The 20,145-nt window shown below is 34.4% G+C and overlaps 1 protein-coding gene across 1 annotated transcript; it reads right to left on the bottom strand.

Annotated features, from left to right (window-relative positions):
- Window positions 1–60: 60 nt before the first annotated feature.
- On the bottom strand, window positions 61–19,654 carry LOC106181834 (mannosyl-oligosaccharide 1,2-alpha-mannosidase IA). Its single transcript, XM_013566336.2, has 11 exons — window positions 18,982–19,654; window positions 8,851–9,066; window positions 8,126–8,206; window positions 7,291–7,385; window positions 6,929–7,052; window positions 6,453–6,546; window positions 5,650–5,765; window positions 5,174–5,282; window positions 3,335–3,439; window positions 2,752–2,924; window positions 61–2,441 (listed from the first exon to the last, which is right to left on the bottom strand). The coding sequence occupies exons 1-11, from the start codon at window positions 19,603–19,605 to the stop codon at window positions 2,226–2,228; spliced, it is 1,953 nt and encodes a 650-aa protein (XP_013421790.2). The 5' UTR covers window positions 19,606–19,654; the 3' UTR covers window positions 61–2,225.
- Window positions 19,655–20,145: the final 491 nt, after the last annotated feature.

Here is a 20,145-nt window from a genome sequence, read left to right as displayed (position 1 = left end):
AGAAAAAATTAACCAATTACTTAAGTTTTTTTTCATGCAAGATGTTCAAATAATGAAAAATTATCATTCTGAAATCCATTTATTAACATAAAATATCATCAATATAACAGGTCTTTGATTACCAGGTCAACTGATAATATGACATATTTACAATTTATGACTGAACATGAATTTGACCAGGCAGTTACAGTTTGTGAAGTATTCTTATGGAGCACACATTAAATGAACAGAATTTATTTCATTTTTCAATTCTTTGCCATATAATTCTCTAATTCAGAAAAACTACAATTCATTCTTTTAATCACAAAATCAATATACATTGCACTAAAACCCAAACTGTCTTAAAAATCAACTTCACAAAGGAACAACCGATATACCAGACATAAGTTTCTCCAAAACATTGATGTCGTACATATCTCTGTATCTTAATGCCAGAAATTTTGTCCATTAAAGTTTCAAATTCCAATACTGCTTTTGTCTACAGTACATGCTACAAACTTCATATTTACATATTGCCATGATAAAATAATACTTGAGCAGGCACCAAACTGCACACAAGTACAATTCCAAATGCTGAAACACTGACGATGAATGCAGCTGCTTTAAATCTGTTGCACCATGCTATTACTAATAGCTTGACTCTTCTTTTCAAAATAGTAATACTTTACTGTCCATCCAATGACTTCCTAGTTTTTTTTGTATATCTATCTGTATATTCAACTTCAAGAAGACAAAATGACAAGTACTGTAGGCAAGCAAACAACTGCCACATGTAGTCAAATTATAACTTGAGATTGACCTTTTTACAAACTTTTTGCAAAGAACTTCATACTTAACCAAAACACATTCATGATTGCTTAAGATTTCAAACTGAACTACACTTCAAACTGCCATGATGGTGAAAATCAAACACTGGCACCATTTTATGTAACTAATAAGTTTATACTTATTATGTCACAACTTCTGTTTATACATGTAACTTATAAAACTATATTTATATATGTGAGCTTATGAAACAAAGGCTCTCATTTCAGATAATTTATCAACTTAACTACACATTATCCTTACACATCTTATCCTTTCTTTCTTGTAGTTTTAGAAGAATGATATACATTATAAACTTTGGTCAATGTCAATATGCTGTTTGGCCTACCTCAGAAAAGTGATATCAACTAGGTAGCAGAACAAAATAACATACTGACCAAAACAAAAGTCTAAAATTCTTTTACTTAAAACAAAACCATCTGGTGCCCTATGAGAAATACTATCTACAATCAGACCACTCATAGTAAGACATCATAAATAAGTTAAACCAAACACAATGTTTTTTTTATTCTCGGCTTTTAAACCAAAGAAAACAACACAACCAATTTCTATACTTTAACAACTCTTTTGCATAAACAAAACATGCTACTTATATTACATACTTTCCTAATATTTTGCACAAGTTTTCTCTTAGTTCTAATACTCCTGCAGACTGCAATATAACACCAGTTTTATACACTTCGTCCACTTGCACTCATAAATACCTGGAAAATTTTGGTCCTTTTCCTATAAGGAACAACTTAATGGACAAAAACAACTTGCAATCATTAAATGATCCATGCTTCAAAGCAAATATTACACTCTCTTTGGGAAGAAAACACGAGCATAAATTCAATTATGCACTGACTACAGAAAGATAAATGGAAAGTCCCATATCTTTTGTTAAAGGTGACATATTTATAGTTATATATACCTGAACTGTGATTAATATTCATGAATGAAAAAAACATTTCTTGTAAAATTACAATGACTGGACTTATATAAACATGACCAAATGAAATAAGAAATATTTCAATGCTTAATTGGTCTTAAATACATCAATATTAGATAATATTGAAGTCATTAAAATTTCAGTTGAAAAATAACATGTTGTAAAGCAAAATGTCACCAATAAAAATTACTGCATGTAGACAGATGTGAAATAAATCCAAGTAACCAACATTTGATAACACATCACAGCCTGTTCAGGTGAATAGAACATTTTCTGGACTCAATTTGGAAGAGAGTAATATTTTGCATATTCATATCGCACATTTGATCCAAATAGTACATATTCATACATAACTGCATCAGCTTTTGCTCCTGTTTTCCCTATCAGCTACGTAAGGTGGGTTTGCGCAAGAATCACCTTATTTCTGAAGCACTCCCTTGGGTAGCCCTGTTCCTGCACTTCAAATAATTCAATGGGCTCCTTTTATAGGGAAAGGATGGGCTTCTGTATTTAACACCCATTTGTCAAGGGGCAATAAATCATCTTCAGAAAATATCAAGAAAAGGTACTTCAATGTTTCTGCTAGGAAAAAACTCTGCTGTACATCGTCTTTTGTTGGGTTTGTGCTATACACATCTTTAAGTCCTGAGTACCCGTTGTCCGTCCTACAGTGTTTCTCCAGTGCCTAAGTGTCAAACATTGGAGCACTTTTATTAATGAGTCACAGCATATCATTACACTTTGACATATGTTGATAAAGGGTAAGTAATCTTTTCACAGTGCAAACTTCCATTATGGTGATATTGATCTTCTTTTATTTTCATTCCCGTTTACTTTATCAAAATGTATTGTGCTTTAAAAATAAAGTTAATGCACAAAAAAATAAGGTTATCATGATCAATATACTGGAAAAAAGCACTATTTAAAAAAAACTATACAAACTATAAAATATAGGGTAAGAGTTATCTGTATCCTGGGAACAATATAAAACTTACCTGCACTGCTTCCCAAGCCCAGTCCCTGTATTTTTTATCTTTAGTAAACCTCCACATGTAAAAATAAGTCTCTATAACTTCTGGTCTAAGAATATAATATTTTTCATTGGGCCGAGTTGCCTTAGCTTCATTGTTGGGATCAAATCTGAATGCTTCTGGTCCCAGTTGGGTTGCTAGAAAAAATTATTAGTCAATTAAAAACAGCAAATGTTACCAGAAATGTATTTCTGAAATTAATAGTCTATGGAATAATAATTTATATTCACAACCAAACTAAATAATGTCTTTATGGACCAACTATTAATTATTTCCATTTCCAAATTTTGCAACTATTAATGATATTTTTTGTTCTGACTATGTCAAAATCAATATAATTAGTTCCATAAACTCAAGTTCATAAAATAAAGAAACCCACTGATGAGAAAACAATAAATACAGTTAACGTAATTTTTTTTTCACTCAAAGTTGGTGCTATGAACATAATAAAAAACAATGACCTAAGGAATAATAAAAACACTACCTAAAAACTCACCTAAATTTTCAATTTTTTATGTATCTTTTAAGTACTCTAGTACTTTCTTACCTGATCTGGTATAAGACTCATGACATGTATGGGCAATATCTTTGCCTAAGTCTAAGTATTTCTCTTTATTTGCAGAACCCTCTGCTCCCAGTGCAAACATGCCACCTGCAAAAGTTCAGCAAAAATGAACCAACATTTGTTTTATTATTATTCACAAGCACAAAATTAACATAAATGAAAAGATATTATTTCTTAAAATCCCTGAAAATTGATATATATGAAAACATGAAATGTCCCTGAATATAAGCTGAAATGTTGCCGATGAAGTTAATTTCACTTATGTAAACTAAGAAAATAAAAAGTTCTGCTTTCCTAACATCAAAATGCAGAATGCCGTTGAATAGCCAAAAATTGAGCCCTCAGGGTCAACCAAACTGGCAACAAAGTAAGCCTGCAAAATCCCATGTGAAAACGCAATTGCTTTATTGCCTACATCAAACCATGTTTTCAGATCTTACTTTAAGTGGTGTGATTTTCACCCTCTAGTCCCTAAAGAATTATAGCTGAGTCAAAGCACAACTTAATGGCAGTAAAAACAACCAAATTGGGCTCTCATGCAGATCTGAATACTGAGAGTAGTGAAATAACTCATTTTGAATTGATCAATAGGTTAGCTAGGCATGCTCTTCAAATATAGATTTGAGCTAGTACTACTGCCACAGCCAGTGTGATCTTTATTGATGAGCCCCATCTGTGCTAGTTCTCCACCCTAGATAGGTTTCAGACTGGCACATTAATTGCTGTTAATTAACATCACTTATTTTGTGCTATGATTTATTCAGCTTCAGAGTACTAAATATTTAATCTCTATAGTCACCACTCATATATCTGCTAGTGTCATCTGTTTGGATTTTCTTTCAGGAAAAAATAAATTTCTTTTCACATTGCAATAACTGCTTTTAATAAATGGATGTTATCTACCAAAATTAACTTGAATCAGCAAAGGCCACCTGCTGCACAATCAACATATAATTAATGACTCAAATTCTTAAAGTTTCTGTGACACATGGGAATTCGCAGATGGATATGTCTGCCACTTTATCATCAGTGTCAACAAAGGAAAATTAACTTCTTTTTCCAAATTTAAAACAAATTCATTCAAAAGAAGAGGTGAAGTGGTAACACTTAACATATTGTTAGAAATATTCTTTTGTCACAAACTAATAATTTTATAATAATCAAAGATATGTTTGATGTCGATCTGAAATTTATTTGTGAAAAAAAAATTTATTGCCAATTGACATTACCAAACTGGTAAAAATATTCCAACAAATCCTATCATATTGTTATAAATTGTATTTGCCTTATATCATAAAAGATTATTAGTGCTTTTTGAATGACTTAATATGTTTATAATAGAGTTGCAAATATTTATAATTATAGTATTATGAACTAGCAAAAATTTTTATCTCATATATATCTAGTTGTTCTATAAGCAAGTGCACTTTTAATTAAGTTGTATATTTATTTTTCTGTTTTTGAGAAACTGAAAAAAAAAACAGCTTCACTAATGTCTTGGCATTGAAGATATAATCAATTCTATTATCATTATTGCTCCCTACACCATTGTAATTCCTTTAAATTGCTACCTTAGTTAAAGGGAAAATACTTTAGCAAAATGTGTAATGTATGTTATATGTTATGTTATAATGTATGTTATAAAATATGTTATATCACAATGTACAAGGTCAAAAATATGTATGCACCAGTACAAGATTTATCTGAATGAAAATTATTTATCTGCATAAGGAGAGAAGTACATGAAACTTACTTTCATCACAAACAGATATGCAAAGACTGAAAATATGTATTTTCACATATCCTACTTTTGAAGCTTACCAATAAAACAGGCTAAGTGGCCCATTTTGTGTTCCAAGCGCCCAGACTTGTATTCTGCAATGTACTTAAGCCCACTGGGAGAGGTCTGCAACATCCGATTCTCTATGGCCTATGTATAAAATGTACAGGAAAGATATAAAGGCCATTGATTAATAAATCTGGTCAGTTGGGAGGTAAACTGAATGGTTCATTGTGTGTAAGGTTATTTATATCTATAACATTCAAACTCAATCATATTGCATTCTTTCCTGGCAAGAATCAGATGTTAGAGACATTTCATTTATTCTGTGAGGACAATCTATTGCCCAGTGGCTCTTGCAGCACTGGCAATTAACTCTCTGAGAATCCATTCAGGCTATTTCATTAATATTTCATGTAGCTTTCAATACCAACAGACTGGGTACTATTAAGCATGTTAGAGCAATTTGAATAAAGCTGACATGGTACTGTTTGCTCCACCAGCATGTTTTACTTACTTGCACAGCAGTATCATACATTTTCCTGCTGGTGTGATCCTTTTTCCCTGAGAAAATCCAAGACTTCAGTAGATATTCATAAAAGCTGTCACCAAGAGCCCCAACAGATACATGCTCTGCAATCAAAAGGAATAATTCAGTAATTAAAAAAGGAAAAAAAAGAAAAATGTTACAGTTAGGCATATGCAACAAATGGAACAATGCATGACCAGGTTCATAAAAGGATTTTAACATTTGAAGCAGAGAATTTATATTGATACACAACAAATGCAAATAGTATATGTCACAGGACAGCATATGTTCATGCTTATTATGGAAAATACATTCATGTGAAGTTAATTGGCTTTAGGATAATGCATTGTTTACAATGGCCCTTGTGGGAACTATTTTTGCAAGACATATGATGATAGTCCATAACTGCAGGAAATCGTTACCTTAAACTCCAAAATATTTTGCAATTTGTTATTCAATGTATGCAGAAAGGGAAAAATTTTCAAATTTCTGGTTGCAGAATGCAATGATTACTGTTTCTTGAAAATATAATTACATTATCTTTAATTTTTAACTTTATAATGGTTCCTTTCATGCAAAAAATTCCACTTTTGATACTTGAGCTTTGACTTTGAAATGGGTAAGGGTATATATCCAAAAGTATTTCCTATTTTCTACACTACTTTAAGATGATACTTCACAAAAGCTTTAAGTTCAAGAAAAAGGATAAAAATGCTCAAATAGCATAAAAACATCTGAAATCTTATAGTGAAGCAGTAAACCTCCATCTAAGATTAAAAGAGAGCACTCACGCTGTCCCCATCTCCCAGTCTTTGGATTTAAGTAGTTAGGATATAAACCATTTGGCTTGTCCATATTATCCAAGAAGTCTCGTATTTTCTCAACCTGCATATAAAGAAATTAAACTGGTCAAATATCAATGGTTTCAACATGTTATATTTATCCATCCAGAATGGAGAAATGGCCCTGCAGCAACACCATACTGCAAATCTTTACTTTTTTAATTTCACTATATTTTCATACATTTAATGCCAGTAGTAGTGCCTAGTACTTTCTAAATATGTTGAGTAATAGTATGCAATTCCCACATGCATACACAGTATCATGCATACACAGTGTCAGAAAACATATCCATCATGACATTTGTGCCCCGTCAATCAGAATGTCCAATGCAAAAAAAAAAAAGATAAATTCTACACCTATGACTAAACAGAAACAAAGAGCTAAGTAAAGTCACACAACAATAACAATAAACCAACATCTTTACCTTTTGCAAGTACTTAGGGTCTCCGGTGATATCTGTGAGGTAGGCAAACTCCAGGTACATGGTGCCAAACTCAGATAGGATAGAGCAGCCACCTGAAGCCCAGCCCCAGTTCCGACCACCACCACTTAAAAAAATAGATAAATCAGACACATATATCATGTGCTAATTAAAATATATGCACTGGTTCAGATTTAAAGGAATTGGTCCTTATCCCTTACTCTTTTCAATAAAAAACACAAGTGGAGGAGCAGAGAATGCTTAATATGGGGACATAGCCCTTGTAATTTGAGCAATTCTCATTGTAAAACAACAAATCACTTCAGGAAAAAAAAAATTCAAGACCAAAAACAAGAAGTACTCACGTTCTTAAGTTGATCATAGAATAAGGAATTCCTGTTGGTGTGTTGAAAGCTGGTAAGAGCTTATCAGCAATAATTGTTGCTTTGTTTTTAAAAATCTGAAAAAAAATATTTGAGAATTAGCTATTAGTATAACCAGTAAGAAAGGTGAAGAACTAATTCCTTAGGGAGTCTTCCTATTTTATATTCATCACAACACATTTTGTTTTGAGAGCTATGACCAAAATTAATCCCAACAGATATAAATTATTTTTATTTTGATAATACCACACTTTCAGAACTAAATCATACTGGATTCATGAAATGGATTCTTATTTAAAGGCTATTCCAAAGTATTTCTCCCTTCTGAAAAACTATCCGTCACCACAAATTACAGTAGATGAGTAAGGATAATGTGTTATTGCATTTTTCCTTTTTCATAGGATATTAGATAATAAAAGCATTTAATTGATGGAAGAAATCCCATCTGGTAGAAAATATTGCTGGCAGCAGCTGGTCCAAGTTGATAGCAGGATATATTTGGAAAATAGAAATGGAAGTGCTCCTCATGGGTTCTCATCTAGTATATATTGTACTTTTATCAAATGGCCAGTTATTTGGATGCACTCGTTTTGTTCACAATAAAGCAACTCAGATATACCATTGTTTTAAAGCACTGCTCCCCACCTTCCTTTCTTTGACTAAAAATAATCCAACTGGTCTCACCAGATGACATAAAGACATCCATCATCTGAAATGTTCAATTTCAGTTCCATCAGTCACAGTATCTAATGACTTCAGTAACTTGCAGTTTTCTCCATTGTGATCATATAACTTTTTAAATAGCTGCAATATTTACCTGGTCCCCTGTCAAAGCATAGGCAGCTAAAAGTCCTCCCACAAATCTTATGTTCACTTCAAACACAGATACATCAGAAGCCTGAAAAGCAATTATAAAAGACATCATCCTATAATTTAATTTTTTAAATTTTTTTTCAATAATCATAAGGGAAAACCTGATTAACTCCATGAATTAGGAATAATATGTTTATATATTAATCAATGAGTGAATGTTTTCAGTCATCCAGTAGTGCTATGAAAATAAGTGAATTTTAGCATAACTTTCATATCCAGCTCATCAAAGACAGTTCTTTGTGAAAAATCTCAGGTCAAGACCATGAAGTAATGGCTAATTGTTGATTACATAGCAAATGTCTGTATTTGATTCACTTATATTCCATATCTTTCTATCAATATAATAACTTTTTGATTGTTGATGATTTCATGATGGAAACACAACAGCATGTGCATTATTCACACACATTATACGCATGTAAAAACCGACACAAAAAAGTGGCTTCCTCTTGTAAAACTGCATTTTTATTACCTGCAGCACAGCCAAGCATGTCTTTAAGCTATGGGTTTATTCTCTTCTTCTTCATCTTCAGAGTTTTTGCAAATGAGCAATTTCCATAACAGGCAATGTTTTAATAGGTCTGGACCTTATACTTGTAGCATTTAAGTTATCTCCAGTCCTCTGGTATTTCACCTATTTTCTGTGAGTATTTTTCAAAATATACATACCCCTTCAAAGTTCAGAGACAGTGCAACCCAATCTCGTCCTTTCTTGAACTCTTCATTCAGCCCCATCAGCCACAGGGTGTCCAATCCATCTACAATGGTGGCTCCAAATGAGGTCGCTCCGAAAATACTGGCCGAATGTCCCCTCTTGGATAAGGGTTTCAATTCATTGGCACCAAATGCATACTTCACATAATTATCCCAAGCATGTTTTGTCATCTAGAATGAAAGAGTCAAAACAATCTCATTAAATGACATGTCATACTTCTGCTACTGTTTTCATTGACATTTTTTGACAAAATATCTCAAGTAATTCATCAAAAATTTTGACAAGATTACAACTGGTAACAGTTTCAATCATGAATCTATTCATATTTTTTATAGATTCATGTTGTTATTAACATTTTGACTGAATTCAGGCAAAAACATAAGAAACCAATAGTGACAGAACCATAGTTAGTCCATGGAACCAACACAGAAAATCATTTCTAGTGGTTCAAATATGATCTTATATTTGACCTTTGATGATTACCTCAGAAACCAATTTAAATAGACCTTTTTGTTTATGTTTCTGCACTTGAATTATCTAGAAAACTATGTTTAGCAGAATTCAAATATGACATTTGCCAGACCATTTTTAAAATCATGTTTCAAGTTATCATAAACAACCAAAGTGAAAACATGTAAAAATGCATTTTTAGTAATACTAGTTTTTGCAGTGCATCCAGTGGAAAAAAAAAAGATAATATCCTTTTCCTAACGACGCTAATTACCCTACCCAAAAAAAAAAGGTTATGACTCTACGTTACTTTCCCTGTTGGTTTTTCTTTTTGTTTGTTTGTTTGTTTGTGGACAAGATATCTCTTTCATTTTTCCTTTCCCTTGCTTAAAATCAGGAACACAAGTCTTTTTCTGCTAAAAACCAGAGAATTCTACTACATGGGGCCATTCAGAATAGTTGATCCGAGTACTAACTGATCCGCCGTCTAAATATGACATACCACTCTTCAAAAGCAATGGGGCCAATTCTAAGATGGTCTTCCTGCCTCCACACGTGCTGTTGCTGCAAGGGTCTTGCAATTAAACCTGAGAGCCCAGACTTAATCTGTTTAATGTTATGTGCAATTAAACCTGAGAGCCCAGATTTAATCTGAGGTGGGGAGACCATCGGGAATCAGCAGCATCGCTTCTGAAGTGTGGTCGGCCTTATTTATTCTGGGGATCAGTAAGTACTGGGATCATCTATTCTGGATGGCCCATGTAACACAAATTATCAAGTGCACTGAAGTACTTCTTGATTTGACATGATTTGGTGCAAATGGTAGGAAATGGAGTAATACAGATAACGTGCAACTAAAATTAAACCCAATGCTAAAAAGGCTAGAGCATGTAGAATGAGAAGTTGTTATTCTGAGTGTCATATGTACAAACTATATATATAGTCAGAGTGGAAATGCCAATGTCTATGAATTATTGCAAGTCATAACTTTAAAATGCGGATCTTATCAGACTACAGAAATACAGTTCCAACTTCAACCGTGGCATCAAAAACAGCTTGTTCTACTTGACAAGAATCAACTGTTTATATTTAACTCTAAATTCTTCAGTGGCAACCTGTTGAGTATTGGAAGTCAGGCTTTTGAACAGCTGGAACAGTTCTCATGATCTTTACACTTACTGGTAATACTGCAAGATTACCTTATCCCAACCCTCCAAAAAAGGGGGGGGGGAGAAGAGAGCTTCTAATGCATATACTTATATACATATATGAAAAAGTTATCACATATTACATTGATGTTACCTATAATGAGAGATTACAAATCTGACAGATCCTCACTTCTTAAAAATGAGTCAAAGATCATAGAAATAACACAAAAGTAACATGTTTTAGTGAAAAGAATTTAACACAAATGGTTTAAATGTCTTCATGAAAGGAATTTAAGACAAATGGCATGTTGTGAAAAATAAAATATTTGCAAGATAAGAAACTGTTGTTCTTGGCATAAAGGCCCAGTAAGTGAGTTAACATGTGAATGTGTGAGTATGCAATGCATCGCTACAGAAATGCCAACTCTAAACAATTCTGCACAGACTAAATGCCTTTTTCATCTTTCATGGAAATAAAAAGTGCCCATGACAAAAACAGAACAGCCTGCCTAAGGGGGCATTTATTTAGTCCTCTGATGTTTTCAGCAAGATATGCACATTGGTACATGAGGGTGACGTATTTGATGCTTGTATAAAAAAGCTGTTGGAAGCGTGCACAGTGCCAGACCTTAAAAGGTGGCTGAAGCACAGAAATGCATCAACTACAGGCAAGGAGACAGAACTAGTTGGACAGTAAATCAAGCAATTAAATGTTTTATTTTTCAATTTAAATATGGTGCCCTGTACAACATGCATCCAAGCATGTATCCAAACCTTGCAATTACTTTAGGGACCATTCCCACAGATATTTGGATCGATCTATCTCCCTAGGGTGTCTCACTAAATTGCTTTCAACTTTTCTGTCACACCTTTTAAAGCTGTTAGGGGGTAATTTTCTTTACCCCCTGGATGATTCGGTAGCCGTGACAGACATTTAAGTCAGTTAGTTGATAGCAATTTACTGAGACTCCCCAGGGAGTTAGACAGATCCAGATGGATCAATTTAGTCATGGGAACAAAGTCTAAGTGATGACGGACAATATACCCTCGGAGTTCTTTAAAATGCCTTTGGCAATAAAGATATGTGAAAGAAACACAATATATTTGTTATAAAATCAAAGTAGCCTGCAGACACGCACACAACTTTATCTGATTTATGGACAGGTATGGGTACACGTCTACTGCAAGTTATGGCGATATCTTATGCTATGTGTTAAATAAGTGAGATTGGTAATTTCAACACATCGACACCTTCCTAGATGATAATTACAGTTTAGCAGGTTTTATACTAGTACACATATAGACTTTACATAAGGTAAAACATGTCATTCGGTCTGACAACTGTAGAAATACTGCAAATTATGTGATGTTTTCAAGTTATTTTTTATCTTTTTCAACCACAGATAAAATTATTCAGATCTGAGAATTCCATGTACATGTATTTCGTACGTTGCAACATTTTTAACAGAGAAAAAAAAGACATATTTCCATACTTCATTATTTAGCATATTTGTATTACTTATCACAAACTGGCTAGATTATATTTATTATCCGATTAGTGCCTTTACCATAATGATATGTACATGTAGTTTACACAACTGTGGCGTGCATTTTGTAACTTGCTGCTATATCATTAAAAGTCTATGACTGGGTTCCCATGCCTAGATCAATCCATCTGGATCGGTCTAACTCAATGGGGAGTTTTACTAAATTGCTATCAATTTAGTGAGACTCCCCAGGGAGATAGATCGATCCAAATATCTATGGGAATGGTCCCTATGCTAGAAATTGAGATGGTGCTTTGTAAGTTAACATTCCATGAAATCTTTCCAAATGAATATATTTTGTACTGGAACTTTGATTGAAGACACCTGTGGTGGAACAGTTAAACTATAACAATGAATTTCATAAAATATAAATATTTATTCTTGTTATAATTTGAATGTGAGATCATGGTTTCCTCAGTCGCTGTCCCTTTCTGGCCAGGACACTGACAGTTTTCAGTCTGCATATGATAATTTTTAACGCTTAATCAGACGCAAAGTCTTTTGTGCATTAACTAAAAAAAAAAAACACACACACATGACATATATCTTGTACAATTCAGAAATGTAGCAGTGGGGCACAACACATAATTTAACCCAGGCATGGTTCTTACTACTGCTACGAGTGGTTCGACATAGAGAAGATAAAAAAGACATACATTTTGTAATAAAAATTCATTCAGCAAAAATTTAATTCTATGCACTTCTAATGACCATTCCTTGGCAGCATGGATCATTAGAAATATCCCTTGTAAAAAAACCAACTTATCCAGAAATATTATTTCTTGGGGCAATGTGTTTTTATTACCCAACTCACCAACTTGTGCATACATCAGAGCATTTGACACTTCCTGCTTTAGCATGCATAGAACAGAAACAATTACACAAACAAGAACTCTGCTTGCCTACTTCCTTCTTTGCATGAGCTGGCATTTCATACTAAAAAAGGTTACAGGTCTGTAGCCAGCAATCTCAATGGGGATCTTCTTTTGAAAAAGTGTACTAGTACCCTCAGTTGACCCAACTTGAAAAATGGCATAGCACCTAGATCATACTTTAGCCTCTGAGTATACCTTTTACAGCCAAAAGGTCAGTTCTTTCAATCCCCCCTCACACACACACACACACACACACACACACACACACACACTGCACTATAATATGACAAGCCTATGGCAACCACAAAACTTGAATTCTTTTCTATCTGACCATCCAGGACCATCCAGGACACCTAAGAATAAAATCTTAACCAAGAATACACACTATATATATACTTTTTTTGTTAATTTGGCAATTTACAAATTACACAGTTTCCTCTTCACAGTTGTCTTGAGAGTCTATGCTTCTCTTAAAATAAAATTTCTTTTTTCTTTTACAAATATTTGTGATGCCAAAGCACTCATTTCTGTCATTACCTTTTCAATACTCTAAGCAAGATTTGTAAATAAGATACCAATGTAACCAATTATAGTTTTGATTCCAATTCTATACTTTACATTTCGATCTGAATACCATAAAATTTATTCCAAAAACTGCAGTGGTAAGAATCAATATAGCACAAGTATCTTATCATGAATAGAAATGCATGTTCACTTCTTTTGTTTAAAGGTCACATAAATATTTACTACTTTTCTAACTATCACATGTGAGTGATGTGACCTCCACTATCACACAATGTAGCTGGTATCAGATAAGTTTGCTCACTGATCCTGCTCCTTCATGTATCCAAGGGACCTTTACCACAGTTATTTGGTTCGATCTATCTCCCTGAGGAGTCTCACTAAATTGCTAGCAAACTAACCGGCTTAAACATCTGTCGCGCCTAGTAAAACTGTTAGGGGGTAATTATCTTTACCCCTAGCTGATTCGGTATGTGACCAACATTTAAGCCTCTTGAGCTGATAGCAATTTAACGTGAACTCCCAGGGAGTTAGGTCGATCCAGATGGATCGATCGAAGTATGGGAACCCAGTCTAAGGGGGGGGGGGGGGGGGGGTCCTCTGTGAGCAGCTAGTTATAAATTAATTACAACTAGCTGCTAAGATGATTCCACTTTTTGTACTTAGCAAGAATCCCCCGCAGAGTTCGAACCAACCCAACTAGTTTGATTTGTGCCTTTCTGAATGGGGTTACGCCTGGCAAAGATGTGTCACTGACAAGTGACCTACAAACATTAACTGGGCATATCCCTATCAATATTTAAGTGTCATTAATAATAACATTTTTCTCCACATAAATACCACAGTACACTTGTATTTTAAATACACGTGGAAATGTGGACTTTTATACTGCATAATTAAAAGCACTATGGTTTTTCAATAACATAAAATATAAGGCATATTAAAAATGAGAAAAAATTTTTAAGGAATTCTTTATATCTTGATTGGAAATTGAGATGGTGCTTTGAAAGTTAACAAGTTAACATTCCATGAAATCTTTCCAAATGAATATATATTTTGTACTGGAACTCTGATTGAAGGCACCTGTGGTGGAACAGTAAAACTCAAAGATCTAGGTATTTCAAACATTGTTGTATGAATAGTTCTTGCTGAAAAAAGGTTGGTTTAGACAAAAAGGTTTACTGTTATCAGGCCAGAAACTTACAATGTTTTGTAATTCAAGATTTGCAGCTGGATAATGAAAAATCATGTGAAAGCTGGCAAAGTTTATGCATACTGTCATGCTACAGTCCATGTCACTAAAAAGGGCAATTGGGACTAGATGTTTATCTGCTTATCAGATGATTTATTCTGAAATTATAGTACTAATTTGTACTGCGCATACAGTGAACTAGGTCCTGGGTCAGTAGTTAAAATAGTCTTATTATTGTAAAGAAACTTGTACACCCATTTTTGCAATATTCTTTTCAAGCATACACAAAAAAAAAATTTTAAATAAATAAATAATTCAAAACATTTAGCGTTATTAAATTTATTTTGTCAAAGATGCATGCTGCAAACTGCAGAGAGACTGAAAGTAAGTAGCAGAAAACAAATAGAGAAAACTCGAAACTGTATTATAACTTCTGCAACTTATCATGACACATACATAAAAATTTATATCTATATGTATAAGTAATTTTTCAAGGTGCTCTCCACAGATTTTCCTGCCAAAATGAATATTCCTGGGGGTAAAGAGTAATTTTTTTCCTACTCACAAACAATCAGTTGACCAGTCCCAGCACTTCACCCTGAGCTTCAGAGCTAACTTGACACTAACCTTTTCACTGTAGCCTATTCTCCATCGTGTCAAGTAACCTCTGACGAAAATAGTTTGACCTAGTTTATATAAGCCAATCAAATCCATGTTTCAAAATTTTTCACCAAAGTTTGGTGAAAACGCTGATTGGTTGACCGTCAATCGGCAATCCTAGGCTGATTCCGCAAGCTCCATACTAACAACATAGTTATTGTCGAGTGCGGAGACATCCGAGTAGTTCCGAGTGTATTACCGTACACAAAGAAAGCAAGGCGAGTGACTACGAAAAAGAATGTGTTAAGTTATCTCTTGATTCTTTGCAAAATATGAGTAAATCGGAATTGAAACCATAGGGTCTAGCAGTTTGAGGCCCTGCATCATTATCTACTGAGAGACGATGTTATTTGCGTGCTGCCCACAGGTTACGGCAAGTCCCTTATCTTTGATTGGTCCGGATTTGAACAAAGCGCGCTTTGACTCGTTCGCGTTCATTGGCTAGATCGTTTAATGAGTCATTGAGTGCGGGCTTTTAAATTTGATTGGCGGGCGGCGGAGGCAATCGAATCTGGTCAGAGGTTACTTGACACGATGGAGATAGGCTACAGTGAAAAGGTTAGTGTCAAGTTAGCTCTGAAGCTCAGGGTGCAGCACTTGGATTCAATGTTTTATTCCATTTTCAATCAAATATTTAAGTTTTAAGTGATTAGCCAGTCAAATAGAAAGACATCTGTCTGCATGGGCATTGCCTTGTTTATTTTAGAAAATGGCAGGGTGTTTTGTATCACAACTCTGTGCCATTCACAGGGGCGGATCCAGAGCTATTTACTGACAGTCTTCTAAATTATCTTTTTGATCCGTCCTGTATTTTCGACCGTCTTCTGAGAGAAAAAATTAGATATCCGTCAATGTAAACTTGAAAATCTGACCGTCTTCCGGAAGACCCAGAAGACGGCCTCAATCCGCCCCTGATTCATAATACAGACGTTGTAAGCTGGCAATGGCTACCCAAGGAGGCTACGAAGATAATAATGACACTAGGTGCACTTCAGATTAACTTTTTGTTGAAAGTGTTTTATTGTCTTTTAAGTCTACATTTGGGAATTTATAAAACTTTACAGGAAAAAATTACTATGGTGGATTTTCAAATGCTTGGAGAGAACCTCTAAAAATTTGATGGGAAAATCCAGTGGAGAGCATCTTTAAGTACAACCTGGCGTAACAAACCATACTAAACATATAAGTCCCGATTAATAGTGAATCACAATACCAGCTCTGCCTTCATATTTACAGTCTGAATTAATGATCGGCTACTTTGCCATTTTATCTTAAGCACAGGTCTTTGTCCCATGGTTAACAACACAAAGATAAAGATATTGATTAATTTAGCCTTTCATAACAAAGCTAAGCTGTGTATATATACACATTACTGAAAGTAGAATGTGAACATATATTAAGTGGTACATTTAACTGAACAAGTCCACTGACAACTTTTAAGTAGTCAAAATAGCCTGGCTTTTACATGGGAGAGTCAAAGCAAGAAGCAAGTCATGGCCAGGAAATAAACTTCTGGAGAACTTGAAGAAGGGAGTAAACCCTCCCTGTTATAGTAATAAAAGTACTAGTCAAGCCATACACTGTATGCAACATAGGAGAGAACAATTACTCTTGTTAGTCACATACATTAGACTACCAGTACCTGTAACCAACTTGTCCTATGGCTGGTGCTTTGAACAATGGATAATTGGCATGATTGCAAGTGGTATTTCATTTGGAAAGCACCAAAGCATATACAGGCAAGCGTGTAAGTGAAATATATATGCAATCATCCTGTTGTTCGAAAGGTCAACCGTGTTATTACCTAAAATGGACTGGTCCAGTCAAATGTACCAGTTGATGTGTAAAGGGCCTTTGACAGCACCAAGTCAAGTTGATTGCATTACCATATGCAATGTACTAATGGGCTTTAAATCAGAACTACAAGTAGAGGCCTATTTCACAGCAAATGTGATCAACCTAGATGGCACAAAGTCTCATGACTTAACATAAAATCAAGAGAGATTTTGCAGAATTCAGAGAGTCAGGTCACATATAATGGAAGACTAGCAAGTAGAGTCTGGCAATGAATAAGAGCTAACAGAATTTATCCAATGATATTTTTTTGATTGTTATCTTTTTGTGTCTTTCTACTGGCAATCAATGTAGGTCAAACAACATTGAAATATCAGTATAACAGGTGGCTAGTTTTACAGCCAACTTTAGCTTTGTTTGGACCCAGTTTGTATTTAATGGACCCAGCTACAACATAGTCTTCAAACATAAGAATGTACATTAAATAAGTGGCAATTTTTAATATGATTCAATGCAGAAATTATAACTTCAACTATTGTGACTGACAAGTTATAGGAAATCACTTACTTAATGAACAGAAAGTTGTGGGGAGAAAATACATCAATACCTCCAAGGCATTGTACATGTAGTACAAGCATAGCAGTATATATAAGAACATAATGTCATCATCTGACCTACAAATTTAAAATTAAGTTTTTGAACACAAAATTTTAACCCAATATATATAGGAATATAAAATCTATACTATATATTTAAATTTTAATTTTTTATTTAGTTATTGGACTGGTAATAAAATTACCAATAGTGTCAACACATTTTATAACACTTAGATCGCATTCACAACGAGTTGAGCCAGGCTTTACAAATCCTGGGGACTAAATATGGCGGACGTACATGAAAGAAAAACCGCCTAATCTTTTAATAGTCTCTCCGCCTCTCACACGCCTCCCCATGTGTCGTCCCAATGGAGCCAAGATTTAATGACTGTCCCCCCGTAGGGACGACGTGTGGGGAGGCGTGTGAGAGGCGGAGAGACTATTAAAAGATTAGGCGGTTTTTCTTTCATGTACGACCACCATATTTAGTCCCCAGCATTTGTAAAGCCTGGCTCAACTCGTTGTGAATGCGATCTCAGTGTATCTTGGATGAAAAATATGCATGACAAAAGTGCATGAATACTGACAGCTATTCCAAAGATCTTTTATGATGCAAATATATGTTTGAATATAATTTGTATTCAAATTAAATAGAGATTCCTATCCTTGAAGGTACTATGCAAAGGATTTGTCTGCCAAAATGAATTTTCCCACAGGTCATTGCTCAATCCATCCCTACACTTGGATTCAGTGTTTTATTCCATTTTAAATTTAGCGATTTATTTGGAATGCCATGTCTTCCTGTATGTTTCAGAATTATTTGGGTTTCGTTCAAATTTCAATGGTCTGAGTTAGGCATGATTAATCATCACTAATTAGTAGCTTTGCAGGAAATGCAGACAGAGAAAATATGATTTTAGGGCATTTTCGAATGTGTTAAGTACACCTTTATATAGTGTGTGCAGTGACAAACATGCACATTGAAGCTTTTTTCATACATGTATCATTTTTAGACATTGGTCCTGGTTAAGGGTTAATGCTTAAGGAACTTTTGAAAACCAATTTCATGTTATTGCATTCTCCTAAAACATGTCTGCAGTTAATAAATACATGATAAATAATTAGTACACACTAGAGGGTAGAGATGCATTATATTCCAAAATACATGTATATTACCACAAACTAACATATGGAAACCAAAGATGATATCTCACTTACAAACATAAGGTAAGATATTATGGTAATTTGGATACAAAATTAACAATTATTCGCCTTTTGGTGTTTATAAACTGCAATATTACCTCAATTACTTTGTCCCTTCTCATCTTGGTCTCCTCATCCAAAGGCACGCCCCCTCTGGATCCCTCTTTGGTGGGATGGTCTACAACAACGTTATTAACCTGCTCTTCTTTTTCAGCATCCATTTTTTTCTGTTCCTCTTCTTTCTTCTTCTTAATGAAATCCTGTTTGTCTCTATCAATTTCATTCATAATTTTTTCGTGTTCTACTTTAGACATATTTAATCGATTTCTGAAATTTTCTAAAACTTTTTGATGCTGTTGATCTCCCTCGATCTTTTTGAACAAGGCCGCTTTGTCTTCAACTCTATGGGGATCTACAGCCTCCCCAAGGCCATGTCTAAATATTCTGCCTTCGCCATGACCTACAATGGCTTTATGGTCCCCTCGAATTTCTGGGAGAAACATATCCCGACCAGGATTCCGTAAGTGTACCCTGACATCGCCTACATTGACGCTTTGTAAGTCTGGTAAAAAGAGTACTGCACCAAAGCAAACAATTCCAAAAGTCACAAATACTAATCCTACAATATATTTTTCCCTCAGTCTCAGTGTCCGCCGCCCCTGGGGAACGGGCATCCCGTTCACAAACCGCTGATACGTTGGCAGTATTCCTGAGGCGGCCATGATGGCACACAAGATGACACTACCGCACTACTGCAGGTGTCACAATGTGATTGGCGAATTTAGGTCATGACGACCAACGTGTATAAACTCGTTCACTCCCAACTAACACAATGGATCGGGATTGAAGGTGCATGTAAACGTAGAAGTAGAGAAAGCAGTATGTTGAAAATCGCTACATGTATTTAATTTTCAAACCAAAAATTTCCCTTAGGTACTTATACATTCTTTTAACTTTCCAACTGTCAGTCGATCGTGTTTAACCCCGAGTCAAGTGAGCTAATGCATGTATTGTATATTGTATGAATTTTTAATCCACAAAAATTTTCATCTGTTATAGTGATCTAATAAGTTATGATATAACAGGCAACTGGATATCAAGAGCAGTGCCAAACTTTTTTTTTTAGTTTTTCAAATCATGACAAGTGAGTGTGTGCATATGATAAAATTCAAATACAGGATATTATTTTATCAATGTAGTTGTCTTGTGAAATGTTTACAGAGGGAATAGTATAATAAAGTATTCACAGGGGTGTATAAGAG

The sequence above is a fragment of the Lingula anatina genome, chromosome 1 (assembly GCF_051362555.1).
Source record: "Lingula anatina isolate TDL-2025a chromosome 1, LinAna3.0, whole genome shotgun sequence".
Classification (NCBI taxonomy): Eukaryota; Metazoa; Brachiopoda; class Lingulata; order Lingulida; family Lingulidae; genus Lingula; species Lingula anatina.
The sequence above is the reverse complement of the archived record's forward strand: the minus strand, read 5'-3'. Positions and strand labels throughout refer to the sequence as shown.